At 31.8% G+C, this 20,322-nt stretch overlaps 1 protein-coding gene across 1 annotated transcript in view; it reads left to right on the top strand.

Annotated features, from left to right (window-relative positions):
* Positions 1–448: 448 nt before the first annotated feature.
* The window catches only part of LOC109072522 (adhesion G protein-coupled receptor A1-like), a 66,361-nt gene continuing 46,487 nt past the window's right edge, over positions 449–20,322 (top strand). The window contains exons 1-3 of the mRNA XM_042736137.1: positions 449–576; positions 1,622–1,716; positions 1,913–1,962. Of these exons, the coding sequence (XP_042592071.1) occupies positions 449–576; positions 1,622–1,716; positions 1,913–1,962 (273 nt within the window). The remainder of the gene's footprint in view (positions 577–1,621; positions 1,717–1,912; positions 1,963–20,322) is intronic.

The raw sequence follows: 20,322 nt of genomic DNA, 5'->3' as shown, positions 1-20,322 counted from the left end.
GTGTTTACTAAATATTTACTTACCATAAAATTCATTCAATCATTTATTTATGTATGTATGCATGCTTTTTTTACACTGACATTTATTTATTGCTTACCATACAAATATCATAATATGATATATAATTTATAATTTTGTATATTATTTAATATATTTGTTTCAATATTTATTTGCTTTTCAATATATTGTAATATATTGAAAAAAAATATTCTGTGTATTTTCTATTTGCATTAAATAATTTAATATATTGTGAATATCTAAGGAAATCTATGTTCCTTGCATAAGAGTAAATCTAGTGAAACTAATGATAGATGATCAGTGACTGAGGCCAGTGAAGTTCATACCTGCACAGTGTGGGTCTGACCGAGATCTGTGATGGTGTGTGTGTGTGTGTGTGTGTGTGTGTGTGTAGTTGGCCGATCACGTGTTGGACGTGGCCAGTAACATGATGGCGGTGGAGGAACATGTTCTGTGGATGGTCAGAGGAGAGCAGGCTCGAGCTGTACACGGCATCGTCCGTGTGTGGAGAGGATGCAGACCCCCGCTCAGCGCCAAACCACCACGGCATACTCAAAGGTCACCTATATAACACAAATTCATAGAGACCATGATTTCTTTTTCCTGCATTTTTTGAAACTTTTTTTTTCTAAATAGATGGAAAATATATTTGATTTATTTTCTTGTCAGTTTATTTGATTTTAGTGATTTATTTTATTTTATTTACTTTTATTTTTTTATTGTTTATGTATGATTTATAGAAAATAAAAATAAAAAAACAAGAATAAACATAGACAAACACCAAAACACAGTGCAAAGAGTCTGTCAATGTCTATGAGGGGGAAAAAATGTAGAAGAATGTAATTATTATATCTGTATACCAAATTGGTATGTAACGACCTGAATTGAGAAAGAAAAAAACTATATATCGTTGTCATAAAGTGCACTTAAAAAGAGTGCAGGATAATTTTATATGCAATTTAATTCACGCAAACCCAATATTGTACATGGACTGGAAAAGAAAGAAATTTTTTGTTAAAAAATGTAATTGCGGTGTAATTTAGTATCATTGAGGGACTATATAGTTTTTATAATTTTAGAATCATTAAGATTTTTTTATCATTTTCTGTTTTTATTTTTAAAGTTTAGTTAAGTGTTGTAATTTTGTGTAGTAAGTCTTAGTAAAGTCTTTTTTCAAGTTAGTTTTGTATTTTATCAATATTTTGTAATTAAATTGTATAAATTTTAGATCAGGTTAAAACTACATTTACAAAAAAGAAAGAAAATGTCGTGATATATGAAAATAAAAGTTTTTTATTTTTATTTTGTTTTATTTGATGTTAGTTTTATTTTAATTGATTATTTTATTTTTGTTAATGTTTATTTTATTTTAAGTAACCCTTCTTTATCTAGTCTTAATTGTAGTTTTAATTGGCTCTAATAACTGGCATGCATTTCTCTTGAGATTTTGCAGGTTAAACACTGATGTGAAGGGGTTGATTTTTTTCCTGAATCTTGCGTTTGTGAATCTGAGGTCTATTCCTGTAGATCGGGACATGATGGCTATTTTTTGCGCCTAACTGAGTAAATCTTGGACTTAACGCTTCTTATTCTGATAATGTAGGTCACAGACTGGGATGCAAGAATGGAGTCTTTGTTTGAATCTTTTTGCTGTGTTGCATAATCAGTCCTTGACTCACTCAGCAGAACCTCCGAATAGTGAATGCTGCTGATTTTTTCCAGCCAGTGATTAGTGTGTGTGGGTTTAGGTAGGTTTCGGTGAACATCGCTCTGAGAGGCTCTGCTGCTCGGCCGGATTTCTCATGGGGTTTATTGTAAAGGTGAGCAGCTTGCCTCTGCTGCCCCCTCGGGCCACGACTTTCACAGCACAACAACACCCCCTGCTTCTTACTAGGAAAGAAACTACACAACGTCTCCGGGTCACCTGTGGGTCAGCTCAGCCAGGTGAGGCTCGTCACTAACCGGCCCACGAGTCCAAAACCCATTCAAACACACATTCTCTGCTTCTTACTTTGATTAAAATTACATTTAAATGTGTTAGGTTTACCTTTTTATTCTGTGATTTAACATTTTATTAAAATGTTGTACTTTTACAATTTTATAATTGTAAGTGTTTCAAATGATAAAAATTTATTTGAATTATTTTCATATTTTTATAAAGTAATATTTTATAATTCAAAAATATTTATATTAAATTTTTGTGTTTTCAATATTTTAATTTTACAGTTGATAATTATATTTACACTAGAGAGGAACTTAGTTTCTAATTAAAAATAAAATATTTGGTTAATCATGAAATATTTTTTGCGTAATTAAAAAATATTTTAATTTTTTATGTCACTTTTATTTTATTTAGTTTAATATTAGTGTGTTCGTTTAAGTTGTATAATTGTACTGTTTTAAATTATAAATAGTTTCCAATTTCAGAACATTTTAATAATAAAAAATACAATATTATATAATTCTGAATATTTTATACAAATTTATTAAACAATGCATTATTCTAAATGTTAAATTATAACTTATTTTTTTTAATCATTTTAAAACCATCTTAAATTTTTTTAATCAAATCAATACACTTTGTATACTTTGAAAAAAATTTTTTTTAACATTTAGTTGTAATACTGTCATTTATTATTAGAGCCAGTGTCACAAATGCTTTACATAGAGAACTTAAGAATTTATGAATAATCATACGTACAATTTATTGCTGCAAAAAATATTGTAATCTCTTATTATAGTATGTCTAGATTGTGGTATTTTTGTCCCCTTTCATTTAAAGTACTAAAATCTGTACAAGAATACACTAAAACTAATAAATAAAATCAGTGCGATGCTAATAGACCGTTTTAAAAAATAAAAACTAGAAATGACCAAAAACCATAAAAACAAAGTCAACAGAAAGAAAAAATTAGCAATTAAAGGATATCAAAACTAATAGTGTCAGTGATTAACAAAATACTCTTTGTTGCACATGTGAGTGCAAATCTATTTAAGTAAATAAATCATCGAATATATAATATAATCATAGAATAGATAGATAGAATAGATAGAATAGAAGAGAATAGAAGATTTCCTCCATAGTAGACGTTTGTTGCAGGGTTATTATTGGAAACTAAATCTAAGAAAAATGGCATTACGGAAAATTTAAATTACATTAATTAATTAAATTAAATTAGATTAAATTAAATCTAATTAAATTCATTAAATTAAATTAAATATAAAACGTACATTTAATGTAAAATAAATGTATATATATGATTAGATAATATATTTTAAAAAAGCAAAATAATGGTATTCAACAGTTAAATGCTTACTTACAAAAGAATGAAATATTGTTGTGGTTTACTTTGCTTTCTGGACTATTATTTTAGAGAACTATTATTTTTAAATAAAGTCCAACCGTTCACATTTAAAATCCAAGTCATCCTTTTACTAAAAGCATCTTAGTGTGAACCTGAGCTAGTGAAATAAAGTTTTTGGTAGCAGGGTTGTCATATTCTTTGCCAGAGATGGTATCTCTGCTCTCTAATAACCATTTGCGGTTAATGAACACATTGTGTTTCTGCTTTGATGAGGTTTGTGTGTGCCGTAGAGATGTAATGCAGGGACCTCGCTTTAATGAGGGTCACTGGTGAAGCGAGTACAAATCAGACAGCGGCTGATCTCGTGTCTGCCCTGACGCACACTAACGAGTGAACGAACCGCTGACTTCTGTCTGAGATGGATTTTGATCGACTTCATTTTGCCTGCCTTGTGTCAGTCTCTGGCTATTTAGATACTATCATAATCTGATCACATACGCACACGATTCAAATATTACGTTGAAGTCCATTCTGGCACTTATTCTGGTCCTCCAGAAACCGAACCAAAATCACAAGTTTTTTCTATATATATATATATACAGTTATATATGACACACACACACACACATATATATATATATATATTATATATATAAATTTACATTAACAATATATTTTCAAATGTGTTTAAATATATATAGTATATTATAGGGGCAAAAATAAAAATGAAGAAAAATATAGATCTTTTTTAATGTACTACATATATTTCTGTACCGTTTAAAATATATATTAAGCATGTATTTTATTTATTTATTGTAATATATTCTGGCCATTGTAATTGTTTTTTCTTGATTATTGTAAACGCTTTCCATCAACTTTCCAAAATGATGTGAGATTTTCAGCTGCATGTGTTGATCTCCTCTATTTGTAGCCGTGTGTGTGTGTGTGTGTGTGTGTGTGTGTGTGTGTGTGTGTGTGTGTGTGTGTGTGTGTGTGTGTGTGTGTGTGTGTGCGTGTGTCTCATCTGCAGAGCTGCATTATAGATGTGTTCCTCTCACTCACCTGAAGAGCAAACAGAGAAATGCTTCTGAATGCTGAAGCAATAGAAGTGTTTCATCTCCACTGCGCTGAAATATTTTTATACAAATGTTATTAAGCAATTGCATTATTCTAAATGTTAAATTATAAATATATTTTTTTTATCATTTTAAAACCATCTTAAAAAATATTTTTATAAAATAAAATACATTTGTATAATTTGAAAAAAATTTTTTTTAACATTTAGTTGTAAGTACTTCATTTATTATTAGAGCAAGTGTCACAAAGTGCTTTACATAAGAGAAAAATTAAGAAATTTATGAAATAATCTATACAGTAAAATTTATGCTGCAAAAAATATTGATATATATGGTTAATATGTTATTGTATTATATAAATATATGATACAGTATCATTTAAATCTATTATATATAGTATTTATATATTTCCAATTTAATTTAAAGTACTAAAATAACTTAAAAGAAGTACACTAAAACTAATAAATAAAAATCAGTAGAGTGCTATATAGACGTTTAAAAAATAAAAACTTATAAAAATGACAAAAACGCATAAAAACAAAGTCAAAACAGAAAGAAAAAAATTATCTAATTCAAAGTATTATCAAAAACTAATAGTGTCAGTGATTTAAAAATAACTCTTTGTTGCAACATGTGATTGAAAAAGCTAGTTAATTAAATCATAGAATAAAAAAAAAAATCATAGAATAGAATAGAATAGAATAGAATAGAAAAAAATACAATATAATATACCCTCATAGTAGACGTTTGTTGCAGGGTTATTATTGTAAACTAAATCTAAGAAAAAATGGCATTACTGAAAATTAAATTAAATTAAATTAAATTAAATTAAATTAAATTAAATTAAATTAAATTAAATTAAATTAAATTAAATTAAATTAAATATAAAAACGTACATTTAATGTAAATAAATGTAATATATTATTATAATAAATATATTTTAAAAAATCAAAATAAATGTATTCAACATTTAAATGCTTACTAAAAAATATGAAATATTGTATTTGTTTACTTGCATGTCATGTGACTATTATTTTAGAGACTATTATTTTAAATAAAGTCCACCGTTCACTTAAAAGATCCAGTCATCCTTTTACTAAAAGCATCTTAGTGTGAACACTGGAGCTAGTGAAATTAAAGTTTGTGGTAGCAGGGTTGTCAGATTCTTTGCCAGAGATGGTAGTTCTTGCTCTCTAATAATCCATTTGTGTGTGAATGAACACATTGTGTTTCTGCTTGAGGTTTGTGTTCAGTAGAGACTGTAATGCAGGACCTCGCTTTAATGAGGAGCACGGGTGAAGCTGAGTACAAATCAGACAGCGGCTGATCTCGTGTCTGCCCTGACGCACACTAACGAGTGAACGAACCGCTGACTTCTGTCTGAGATGGATTTTGATCCGGACTTCATTTGCCTGCCGTGTGTCAGTCTCTGGGAGATTTAGATAATATCATAATCTGATCACATCACTCACACAGATTCAAATATTACAAGTCCATTCTGTCATCTTTCTGTCCTCACAGAAACAGAAACAAAATCACAAGTTTGTCTATATATATATATATACATATATATAGACACACACATTGCTACATATACATATATAGATATATATATTATATATAAATTTACATTAACAATATATTTTTCAAATGTGTTTTTTAAATATATATAGTATATTATAGGGCAAAAATAAAAAAATGAAGAAAAATATAGATCTTTTTTAATGTACTACATATATTTCTGTACCGTTTAAAATATATATTAAGCATGTATTTTATTTATTTATTGTAATATATTCTGGCCGGGGGAAAAAATTATTTTGCTGTATTGTTGTTGTTTTTTCTTGATGTGTGTAAATGATGTGAGATTTTCAGCTGCATGTGTTGATCTCCTCTATTTGTAGCCGTGTGTGTGTGTGTGTGTGTGTGTGTGTGTGTGTGTGTGTGTGTGTGTGTGTTTGAGTGAGTGTGTGTGTGTGTGTGTGTGTGTGTGTGTGAGTGTGTGTGTGTGTGTTTGAGTGAGTGAGAGTAAGTGAGTGAGTGTGTGTGTGTGTGTGTGTGTGTGTGTGTGTGTCTGTGTGAGAGAGTGAGTGTGTGTGTCTGTGTGTGTGTGTGAGTGTTTGAGTCTTGTGTGTAATGTGTGTGTGTGTGTGTGTGTGTGTGTGTGTGTCTGTGTGTGTGGGTGTGTGTGTGTAGGTGTTGTGTGTGTGTGTGTGCTTGTGTGTGTGTGTGTGTGTGTGTGTGTGTGTGTGTAAGCGTGTGTGTGTGTGTTTTTATTTTTTTTTTTCAGTGTGAGTGTGTGTGTGTGTGGTAAGTAAGGCAGGTCTCATCTGCAGAGCTGCATTATAGATGTGTTCCTCTCACTCACCTGAAGAGCAAACAGAGAAATGCTTCTGAATGCTGAAGCAATAGAAGTGTTTCATCTCCACTGCGCTAGAGAGATAGAGAGAGAGAGAGAGAGAGAGAGAGAGAGAGAGAGAGAGAGAGAGAGAGAGAGATCTGAGTGTGTGAAATACACGGTACATTAACACTCTGAATAAAAGCAAAGTTACAGACACCAAAGCATGAACAGTATCTGAGCGGTGACTGCAGAGTCTGAACTCTGAGCTCCTCTGTTATCATCACACATATCTGACCAAACAAATCCAACACTTGTTTCTTACTCATCTTTTGATCTGCTGATTCCATAAACACTGTGTGTTTTTTGCTCTTTCACGTCACGCTTTCTCACTAAATAATATGATGCATTTCATAGCATTTTTGCATTCATTGACACTTTGTGTGGTGAATTAGTCTTGAAATTTCCCTTAATCAGCAGAAAAACATCACAAACACATGATTCCTGTCTGAATCTGATCCAACTGTTTGATCCATTCTCAGCACTTTTTGACATGCATGACATTTTGTAAGGTTATTTGACATGAAATATTTTAGTATAAGCTGTGAATGGATTTTTCTACTCTTTTAGAGTGACTTTTTATCATAACCAAAATGTTTGACATTTGATTCCTTTTGTTATTTTAATAAGTGCATTAAATCACATATTCAATATAAATTCTTGTTTTGTGAAAAAAAACGTTGTGATGGAAAGTTTTTATTGATATTTTTTGAATTCAGAATCAACAAATCAGATAATACTAGGCCATTTTTGGAAATCAGCATAATTGTTTTCCAAGATGCAGCTCTGCGTCGTTCATCATTTTGTCCGGGTCAAATTCCACTGATAACAATACAACCGAAAACCATACAACCTAAGCACCCGAAACATTTCTATAATTCAAAATATCACCAATATTGTCATTTCCATTCCAAAAATTTCCATATTCAGAGAAGTTTGAGCTGAGCAGTTCAGGCTTTGGTTTGCTGTGTCTGTGAGCGTTTGCTTCAGTGTGTTTCTGTGATCTGCGCAAACTGTAAAAAAAAAAAAAAATCCAAAAGAACAATACAAAATACAAAACAATTATTTACCACACATACAATAAAGTTTAAATAAATAAGTAAATAAATAGATAAAGGGGTAAAAAAAAATATATATATATATATATATATATATGATAAAATATATAATGATAAACAAGTACAAAAATAAAAATAAATAAAATATAAAAAAATAAATAAATGATTAATATATAAATACACTCACATACTGTACATACACATAGATAACTACAGACAGTATAAAAACATAACATTTAAATATATAAAATAATACTAATACTAATAGATTAACAAGACAATTACATAAATTACAAAAATAGATTATTCACATCAGGGATTGGTTCACAGTCATTATTTAGCATCATTCATACTTTAGTTTGTTAACTAATGTTAACAAATAGAACCTTATTGTAAATTGTTTCCGCTTTTCCATTGTTTTAACGCATCAAAATAATTAAAACCATTTTTTTTTAAGTTAAACAAGACACTGAATATATTTTGAGAGAATAATAAGATACTGACTGATATGACTTCCATATTATGGAGAAAAAATAAATAAAAATGGAAGTCAGTGGGGACCAGAAAGAGTTTGGTTACCCACATTATACAAAATATATTCTTTAGAAAATCATACAGGTTTGGAACAACATGAGGGTGGGTAGATGATGACCTTTTGGGGTGAACTATCCCTTTAAGAGAGAGAAACTAGTCTAACTTGATCAAATCTTATCAATCTAATACAATAAATACAGTTATGAAACACACACACACACACACACACACACACACACACACACACACACATACACACACAGACACACACAAAAACACACACCACTCACACACACACACACACACACACACACACACACACACTCACTCACTCACACACACACACACACACACACTCACACACACACACACACACACACACACACACACACACACACACACACACACACAGTCTCTCAGAACAAACAGATGCTTTCACACACATCACAGTGACTCACACACATCTGTTTCTTATTTCCGCTAATGGCTGCGGTTAAAAACCCAAATCAAATCATGTGCTAATTCCTGCAGTCAGTGAATGAAATCTCAGCCGCAGTCGTCGTCGTCATCGCAGCCAAGACAGTCACTTTTCTCATCTATAGCCCAAGAAAGAGGAAGGACGTTCACTAATTGCCCTGTGCAGTAATGTGTGTGCATGCACTTTGTTTCAATTAACAAAATAGTATTTTTAATACTATTATAATGCTGTTTTAATGTTTTCATTTTAATTTTAGGTAATGTTTTAGTAATTTTACAACGTGTCAATTTTTTAAAAATCTTTCTACTGAACATTAATTTAGTTTTATTTCAGTTTTCGTTCAGTTAATTGCCAAAGCAACATTATTATTATTTTAAGTTTACATTTTTCATCTAATATTTATATTTTGTTTTAACAAAAATTATTTTTAATAGCTTTAGTTTTAGTTAAAATTGATATTTAACACATTTTTTTTTTCTTGGCTTTTGAGTAATGTTTTATTCTTTTTGGATAAAACATTTGTACATATTATTATTAAGCAGCAGTACAGTAAAAAAAAGAACATCAAACCTTTGTATCTACTGGCAATGCGCTCATACGCGTGTCTGTTTTGTGAAGAACCTGTAAACAAATCGAAATATCTGACACTTCTAAAGAATATTTCACTAAAGAGTATTTTGTTTTGGACTAAATTCGTATTCGTTGCGCCAAACCCAACACCCAATAAAACATATAACTGTTTACTTTCTATAGTGCTCTGGACGATCATTAAAACCGGGGGGCCAACCCTGAACATGCCGTTCTGTTTGACAAATGGCAACGCATGGAACCAGGACACTCATCTCAACATGTGCCTTCACTGAGCGTGTTTTGGGCTGATTTTCGAGGTTTTCAACTGGACCGTATGTATCTGTCTGTTCTCGGCTCTATGAGTGTCGCCATATGGCCTGCCGCTGGTCACTACAAGAGTCCAGATACGACCGGAGACCGTTTAATCTTCTTCACACACACACACACACACACACACACACACACACACACACACACTCACTCATGACATGAGTACCAGCTGGGCAAACCAAATCATGCAGGACTTTAATACTTATACACATGCACATGGTGTTTTACTCTAAAATGAATTTGCATTCATCTCTAGCCCAGATTTCACTGCAATATAAATGATGGTACAAATAATCAGCTTCTATCAATCAGAATGTAAGGAAGTGGAACTATAATTAATTACATTTTGAAGACACTCAAATTGTAGTAGTTTGAAAATTGAATCTGCAGTAATTGTCAAAAATTTGATAACATTATGATTTTTAAATATTTGAAAGAAGTCTCTTATGCTCAACAAGGCTGCATTTATTTGATGAAAAAGTACAGTAAAAATTATGAAATATTTTTACAATTTAAAATAAATGTTTTCTATGTGAATGTCTGTTAAGACTGTAATTTATTTTCTGGATCAAATCTTGAATTTTCGCAGCATCGTTGAGTGTCACATGATCTTCAGAAATCATTCAGACTATGGATGATTTGCTGCTCAAGAAACATTTCTGATTATTATCAGTGTTGAAAAAAGTTGTGCTTCACAATATTTGTGCGAATAAATAAATAAAAATGTTATATTTTTCACAATATTACTGTTTTTACTATGATTTTGATTTTAAAAAAAGCCACCTTGAGGAGTTTGTTCTCTCAAAAATGTAATTGTTAAAAACCATACAGTATATAAAATATAATCATATATAACTAATATATATTTATCTGTCTATCTATGTAGATGGGTATAGTCTATCTAGATGGCGTAGATGCCACCTAAATAATTTTAGTTTGTATAATGAATTGAGATTCACCCTCATGAACTGAAAATTCTAGTTTTAAAGTTTTTTTGAATCGCAGTTCAGTAAACTTTTTTTCTGTCATTTCAGTTTAGATCATCGTAAAAAGTAAAAATTAGATTAAACCCACATTCACCCTCATGAACTGAAAATGAAACACAATTTAACTCTCTTTAACCTCAAACCAAAATCAAACTTGATAACTGAACAATCAATCACCACTTCGACAGCGTCCAGACGAAGCGCCGAGCTCATACTGTGTGGAGGAGATACAACAATAATACACAGATAAAAGAGAAATAATACAATGATAGAGAATAAAAAGAGAATTTAATATGGATCCACATCATCATCACTGAGTCATTCTTCACATCCTTGGGCTCTTTTTCATCTGTATTTCTCTGACTCACTTCATTGAGAAGAAGAACTTCTTGAACTTCTATACTGTATATACAGACTGCAAAAGCATGTCTCCATCATCTGCTCTCTCTCTCTCTCTCTTTCATATTTAAAGGACCCCAGTCGCTTAGAAAGCAGAATAGACGGCGAGACAATGAGATCATCGTAACAGCCCACAGATGTAGAAATAGAGGATTACAAAAGCATTCATCTGTTGGAGAGACAGGATTCTTGACTAAGCTCTGATCTCGAGTCAGATTACACGACTAACCAGCTACAAAGACATCATAGTCTAAAACTCATTGTTTTCACATCAGTTTTAGCCGTCGTGTGCTGCTTGTGCTATTAGCCCTTAATGGTAACAGATAAACAAACAGCGTAAATACGGTTCAGCGAGAAGGCTTTTCCTCACTGAGCCTCTTCATCCGGCTTCATTCCCATCAGACACCTGCTCCCGAGCACCGATCTCACTCCGTTTATCACTCTGTTTATAAGAGCATTAGGGCCGCCAGGAATCAAGATGGCTTTTTTTTTCTCTCCTGAAGATCTCAGAGGTCTGAGCTGGATCATTTATTGGTTGGCAGGCTGTAGACCCAACAGGTCCGAGCTGGATTTATTTCCAGGCTTTGTAGAAAGCAATGCCTTCAGATGCCATCAGTTCCCTATGCACTGGTTATTTTTAAAACAATTCCATCACAAATTCCATCTGTATTCAAGGACAGAGTCATCAATAACTTTTCAATTTACAGGCAAAGCCATTGTTTTTTCATGCACTGGTGATTTTTCAGATTTTGCTATCATAATTTTTATTACACTTTATATATTTGAAAGTTTTTTTTCTCCACATCAGCAACACTTACTACCAAAAATAACAAACATTATTACAACCAATACAAGATATATAAATATCTATAAACAATGAAATATGATAAAAATGACTATAGATATCACTCAACATATGACCCGTACAAATAAACTACAACCATGTCAACAAAATCACAAGCCAAACATAATATACAACAACTACTTCTTCTGTAATAATAGATAGAAAATGCACACAATGCCAAGAGACAGGTGTGTAAAGAGGATTTCTGCTGTGCCGTTTTATAATTCGTATGTTGCATCTTCAGATTTGCGATCATTTAGAGCTCTCTAGACACATATTGTGTTAAATATGGATTTTAAGCATATGGTGAATGACGGTACAGATTATTTTTTAACATTTTTACCCAGTGCATGACTGAAGCCATCTGCTCAGTGTTTCTCTCTTTTAATTGGCTTGATTGATAGTTTCTAGTGTTTCAGCAGATCTGCTGTACAGGAGAACTGTACTGTGTGTGTGTGTGTGTGTGTGTGTGTGTGTGTGTGTGTGTGTGTGTGTGTGTGTGTGTGTGTGTGTGTGTGTGTGTGTGTGTGTCTGTGTCTGTGTCTGTGTCTGTGTGTCTGTGTGTGTGTGGACCGATAAGATTTTATTCACAATCATCAGAGTAAACAACACTTTCCGGTTCAATTAAACCATGCAAGCATTATTTTGAAGTGCTGTCAAACGATTAATAGCAATTAATCACATCCAAAATAAAAGTTTTTGTTTGCATAATATTCGTGCATTTACTGTGTGTATATATATATATATATCAAACGATTAATTGCATTCAAAATAGCATCCTATATATATATATATATATATATATGTGTGTGTGTGTGTGTGTGTGTGTGTGTGTGTGTGTGTGTGTAATTAAAACAAAATTTAAATATATTATTTATGTAAGCATGTTGGTTTTGTTGTTTTTATTTTATTCAACAAAATTACAAACTAACTTAACATACTACACATTTACTTTACTTTACTTTACTTTACCCAAGCACAACCGGAAGAGGGACAGATGGGGGGACTTTTAATTTGTTACACCTGTCTGGAGACACCAGGTGTTTATTTGAGGCCCGTTTGAGGCCTTTAGTTCAGCTTCTCTTAAATAATGCAGTCCCTGTGTTTTTCTAAATGGATTTTCATGCATCTTTGTGGAATAATTGTGATTCATCTGGCAGTAAACTGGGGGATTTCAGGACAAGGGGAATAAGCACATCACGAATGACAAGTCCAGTCTTACAAAATATCACTCACTTCCTCCCACTGACGCCAGCTGCTTGTGTTGAGTTGGCCAGTTTTGATTCTCAATTTTCAGATTTTAATTTTTTAATATTTAATGATAAACTCAAAACATCAAGTCAACAATCAAGTATCTAATAATGGTGTATGAATTTAAATATAATGAGTTTAATAAGATATTTGTATATCTGTTACAGTGTTTCTGAATCTGTAGTGTGGATTATTTCTGATATCAGAATGATCTTCATAGTAAAGCTGTTGGTGAAACTCATAAGTACATTTGTCTTATTTTAACATTAGTTGCTTGCTCTCCTTTTCTGAAAGTATGTTAGTGGCATTTTTCATGATACTGTTTGTTTCCCTTATTGTAAAACCCTTATTTTTGAACCCATTTTGTGAATCATTATTTGAAGGAGGTTTTTGTGAATTATTTTAGAAATGTTCCTGTGTTTCGCATTTTCTTCTGATCTGACTGTTGCGATCTGGATTGTTAACAGCAGCAGTTCAACCCGTGTGTGTTTAATGGTGTGATGAGTCAATATTTCAGTGCTCTGTGGTTAGTTTTGTCCATGAGTCAGATCTCTGTCCTCCTGAAGCCATCTGCCTCATTAATTGCTCATTTGCTTTTAAAGAGCTTTTCTTCTGGTTTCGGGCTTCTGTTTTTTTTCTGATACTTATAATGTTAGTTTAAGTTTAGTTTAAGAATTTAGTAGAGACGCTATGAGATTCATAAAGTTTATGGTATGATAAAGTTTACCCTCTTTAAGTTTGTTGTTCTGCTGTTTTGTGTTTGTCTGCTTCTCCCGTTTGCTCTTTTCACATTGATCACTCTATACAGACTAATACAATCACTTAAAACAATCATTTCTCAAATATTTATTAGAATATATACTGATAAATTGAAGATTCACTTCAATGGTCTGACAGTCTGGATGCTTTCAACTGATTTGCTATTGAACTGCAGCTCAAACTATTTCAAATATAGAGAATTAATCTACAAACTCCATCATAATGCACAATGTTTCCATCTAACATGTATTTTGAGCTGCAGCTCATATTAATGGAGAGTTTCACTAGTTGTAGATATGAATATGTTCATAGATTTGTGTTAAAGTTATATTTGAATTGGAAATACTGATATTTTATTTGTAAACTTTTTTTTTCTGCTTATTTCAGTTAATGTCATAAAATTAGCGAGCTGAGCCAGTAGAAGTGCTGACAGTGTCGTGTAAACATGACTGAAGATGCGAAAAGACGAACCGATTCAGTTGAGCGAGTCGTTTACACTGGAACCGCACCGATTCATTCAAACTTGTGACTTCGACAGTTCAAGTGATTCACTAGCAAAAAAAACAGTTCAAAAGAGCCATTCATTTTTGATTTTCGACATCGCTTGTAATGATTTTAAAAAGCACGTACAGTGATGGGCGAAGTGGAGCTTTTCGAAACTCTAAATCAGTTAAACCACTGCATCGCAAAACGATTCACTCTTTCAAAGCACTCTAATTGGATCGCGTATTGCAAATCATTTGATTCAGATCGGGACTTCAAATCACCTAGAGTGAATCATTTGATTCAGATCGGGACTTCAAATCACCTAGAGTGAATCATTTGATTCAGATCGGGACTTCAAATCACCTAGAGTGAATCATTTGATTCAGATCGGGACTTCAAATCACCTAGCGTGACTCATTTGATTCAGATCGGGACTTCAAATCACCTAGAGTGAATCATTTGATTCAGATCGGGACTAGTCAATCAAATCACACTAGAGGTGAATCATTTGATTCAGATCGGGACTTCAAATCACCTAGCATGAATCATTTGATTCAGATCGGGACCTTCAAATCAACCTAGAGTGAATCATTTGATTCAGATCGGGACTCAAAATCACCTAGAGTGAATCATTTGATTCAGATCGGGACTTCAAATCACCTAGAGTGAATGATTTGATTCAGATCGGGACTTCAAATCACCTAGCGTGACTCATTTAAAACACATATAGTGAATCAAAATAACCAAGATCGAAACATCTGAAACAAACCAGCACTAAGGAGCGGGTTTGCAAATCATTTTGTGAATTGAATGATTCACTATACACTATAAGTTCTGATTTTTAGTTCTGATAATTCAAAATGAAATCGAAATTGCGATTAGACAGAAGCTGTGATTATCATTTTTCTTAAATATATACATGCATGTGTGTGTCTTTATATATACTTAATAAATATCCACAGTACACACAAATATTATGTAAACGAAAACTTTTATTCTGCATGCGACTAATCGTTTGGCGGCACTAATTTAAATGCTTTCATTGATTCAGTGTGACTAATAAACACACGACTACGGCAACATATGGTTTATCTGAGTTCATATTATTACAGTTTTCATTATAATGAAGTATATCTATAATGCAATGCTAATCAACATAGCCATTATCACTGCTTAGAATACTATGAAATGTTTTGCGTGCCTTATTCTGTGTAAGAAGCCGCATCATCTCACAGAAGGATTTATTTCAAACACTTGACTTACGTTATGAAGTGAGTTTGGAGTAAAAACGTTATTAAATGTGGTATTTTCACGTGCTTTCAGATGGAGCAGCATTTACTACACAGAGCCATAGTTCACGGAGAAACTATATAAAAATATGATATCAGCGCGAATGATTTCTTCGATTACATAATCGTACGATTATATCGTCAATAATTATTTTTTTTTTTTTTTTGCGTAGCTTGTCAGTGAACTATGGCTCTGTGTAGTAAATGCTGCTCTGTCTGAAAGCAGGTGATGGAGATTTACTACTAATCACAGAATCGGCTTTACTGACAAAATTTGCACGACAATCGCATTCAATTAATCATGCAGCCCTAGTCGGACATCACTTATGATTTTCAAGGTAAAGTAACGAAAATGAGAAGTTTCCTTGCAACTAGCTGAAGTAAAATAAGTATATTTTCTATTTATAGTTTCACTTTATATTAATTAAAATTTTATTCAAGTTCCGATAATGTATTTTTTTTAATGGTTTTTAGTTTCTGTAGTTCAGTATAGTTTTAAACAGCGCCATCTTCCATCTGAAATTTATATTGTTTTCTTAGTACAATGAACTTTAATCTCTTTATTTTTGCAGAATATAATCTCTTTAAATCCATGTTTTTTTTGGTCTTGTAAATCTTCACACCAGATGCATTAGACTGTTTGTGTAGCTGTCCGTTCGTCCGTGTGTTTGGACACTTGTGTCCGCGAGAGACGACACTGGAAGCATGAATGATGTATTAGCTGGAAGCAGCTCTAATGAATCTGTCAATGCAGGGATGGGAACGTTTGTATGGCTCCTTTGTATCAATCAGACACACTCTCTCCTGGGAAATCGATCGGCAGCGGCTGCTTTACAAGCCCCGGGTCACCAGCACTTATCCTGGCCTTGCTTGTGTTGAGAAAGAGACAGGAGAGGAGAATTTTAGGATTGAAGCGGTTTATGAGGACGTGTGGTAAGATTAGCTGTTGACTTCGTAATGCACTCATAAAGCAGGCGAGAGGATAATGGTGGGTGGGTTTTATTTAAAAAGCGGTGTAATATATGAAAGGTTTTTGCATTTGCTCTGCTCTTGCATCATGTTTCTGAATCACTGAAGACACTGAACAACACTGATTTCACTTACAAGCAAATGCTGATGTAGTAGCATTTACTGCATGAAGTATCATTTAAATAGTAATGTATGAGATGTCCTGTTATATTGTGAATATTGTCACAGCAAAAGTGCTATGATTGGATGTTCCTTATATGGTAGTGTTTGTTTAAGGATTTTGCATTGCTTCATTTTGCATCTTTATTTATCATGTAAAAACTTAACTTTTTAGGCTTTACACTATTAAGTGTAATCACATTGTCTGTACAAGTCATAAATTTTTTTTTTCAACTCTTGAATTTAATACTGTTTAACATTTTGAATTGCATTTTTATTTTTTCTGTTTTCAGCGTTTCAGTAATTTTGTGTTTTTATCATTTTTTTGTGTCCCCCCCCCCTTTTTAGTTAAGAACATCATATTGATTTTATATAGTTTTTATGATTTTTTTCCCCCTCCTTTTTATTTAAGAACATCATATTGAACTAAATGAAAATTAAACAAACTTAAGTTCTAATTGTTTCGACTATTAAGTTAAAGCTGGGGTTCCCAAGCTCCTGTTGTTGTTATCAGCAATAATGTACTTTACAGTAAAAACATAAATAAAAATATCACTAAAAAACCTATATCTTTAAAACCTCTAGTTTTAAAAATAGTTATATATTACTGCTATAAATTACAGTTGTACTGTATTATTATTATTATTATTATTATTATTATTATTATTATTAACAATAATATATTTTACAGTACATTTGTAATTTATACCTGTAATATATTTCTGTCTTTAACACATCTAGTTAAAAAATAATAAAGTATTATAATAATAATAATAAAAAAATTTTTTACATAAAAAAATTATTATTATTATTATTATTATTTTACAATATAAATTATAATATGTAGACAGAAATATATTAGTTACAATATTTCAGAAATATATCAGTTATAAATTTCAATTATGCCGTAAATAAAAAAAGAATATTTGGTCATAAAAATGAAATGTGCTGTGTCTTTCATAGTGTATGAATCTATACACTTATTTAATGAAATTGCATCCTTTCATTTAATTGTTTCACTAAACTATATCACTATTATTTTGCAGCCCAATTTATTTATTTCAGTTTTACATTAATATGATTATTTATTAGCTTTTTGTCAATTCGTAAACCTCCATTTTGGAAACCCCGAGTTAAAATAATGCAAAAACATATGTTGCCATGACTTATTGATTATATCATTTTAAATATATAGTGGTAAACTCTATTCGTGTTTATGAATAGAGATATGGAGAGAGTGTTTTTATGGATTTTATTGATGAAATGTCATTCTGAAGCTGAGGAAGGTCATCAGGTGAATATGACAGGAGCTGATGGAAGAGAGATGAAGGATGCAGGAAGGTCGTAGAGATAAAAAGCAAATACATTGTGGTTCGTAAACATAGAGCTGCAATAATTACCACTGCATCGCTGACGAGCCCTTCAGACGAGGACGACTGTGTTACAGCGCTAAACACACATGAAGCACACTCACTTACCTTCATCCAGAGCTGAAGGGCAGCAGATCACCGTGAGCCGGGTGATGATTCCCATTGAACTGGTGTGAAAGAAACCCTGCAGTCCTCAGGCTGCAGTGACAGTAGAGCTGAAAGATTTCTACACACTTAAGAAACTGAATTCCCCTCATTTAACACACATGCACTTCTGCTATTATTTTTTTTTATTTTTTTTCTCAGAAAATTTTAAATATCTGACCAAATGTTTGTAGTACACTTTGGTCAGTTATTTTTGTTTGTTTGTTTGTTTGTTTGTTTGTTTCTTTCTTTCTTTCTTTCTTTCTTTCTCTTTCTCTTTCTCTTTCTCTTTCTCTTTCTCTTTCTCTTTTCTTTTCTTTTCTTTTCTTTTCTTTTCTTTTCTTTTCTTTTCTTTTCTTTTCTTTTCTTTTCTTTTCTTTTCTTTTCTTTTCTTTTCTTTTCTTTTCTTTTCTTTTCTTTCAAGCTTTAAAGGCACGAATGCCCATATACAGTAGATGTATTATTATTTTATTTTATTATTATATATATTTTTTTTAAATAACCTTTTTAACCTTTTTAGGGCACTTTATTTTATATTATTATTATTATTATTATTATTTTTATTTTATTTTTATATATATTTTTTTATTTTTTGCATTTGAGGGACAATATTTTTTTTATTTTTTTTTTATTTTTTTTTGAGGATTAAGTATGGTAGATAAAGGTTTATTATTAGCAGTAGTAGTAGTAAACATAAAATGAATATTACTGACATTTTCTCATTTGTCATTTCTGAAGATAAACTTTTTTATGGCACTTTACCTTTATTTTATTTATTTTGCATTAAAGGGACAAACCCCTTTTTTGGGGAACTGTTAGATAAATTAAAGGTTTATATATAATTTTTTTTACGTAATTATCATAAAGCTGACTTTTTCTTATTTGTCATTTCTGAAGAGATGGGACATTTTAGCGCATTTTGGCATAGCCTGTTTATTTAATTATTTACTTCAAAATATTATTTAACAAAATTAACTTGACTTTCTCTCATTTGTCATTTTGTGAAGTGCAAAATCAAAACCTATCTTTTCTCTACTCTATAAACGCAACCCCAAAAAAAAAAACCCAACTCAACTCAACGCTTCAAGAAGAAACATCATTAAAACATTCCTATAAATACATTTAATCTAAAGTGCTTCCATTGCAAGTGATAATTTAGCCATTTTAATGTGAATCAATGCAGAATGTTGAGCATGAGCAGTGAGCTGTAGAGACTCGAGCCGCAGACGACATTAACTTTCCTCTGACAGTTTACTCATCAAACTCTTTCGGTGGCATTTTATCATGTGACACTCCTCTTTTCTCCTCCAGCAGCAGCATGTGCTAAAAAAACAGTTGCTAATATGCCATACTGTATAAAGGCTTTCCTCTGAATGAGAGGACGCTTTAGTGATATATGTGTTTATATCACATCAACCTGAGGAGAATCTGAAGATTTAAACCAGATTTAAAAACTGCTTCTTATATTTCTTGTGCTGCTGAAAATCCTGCATCTAATTTGGTATTTCCAGTCAAAAATGACTGGCCTTTTAAAAATGGCTTATAAATTACTCGTTTCCAGCACAGGTTTTGAGTTTCTTTTTGGATTTGATTGATCACACGCCTCATTTATTGATTTGAGCTCATGCACCTCAGTTTTTGAGTGAGAAAAAACTTTTGGCAGTGTTCATTTAAAGGGGTCATGACCTGCCTTTTCAAGATTTTTGCATCAAAAAACATCATAATTTAGAAGTAATAAGCTTTTTTCTGTCCTGTTTTTGTCCCCTTCATCGGAACGCTCTGTTTGAAGGTGTGGCGGATTGTAGACTCAGAAGTAAACTCGCATAAATAACTCAGTACATATCAAACAATCTGTAAAATACTAGTGACGATGTAATACAAATAGTTACTCACACTTGT

This window comes from Cyprinus carpio, chromosome B13 (genome assembly GCF_018340385.1).
Source record: "Cyprinus carpio isolate SPL01 chromosome B13, ASM1834038v1, whole genome shotgun sequence".
In the NCBI taxonomy this organism is placed as follows: domain Eukaryota; kingdom Metazoa; phylum Chordata; class Actinopteri; order Cypriniformes; family Cyprinidae; genus Cyprinus; species Cyprinus carpio.
This window is presented reverse-complemented; position numbering and strand designations above follow the sequence as displayed.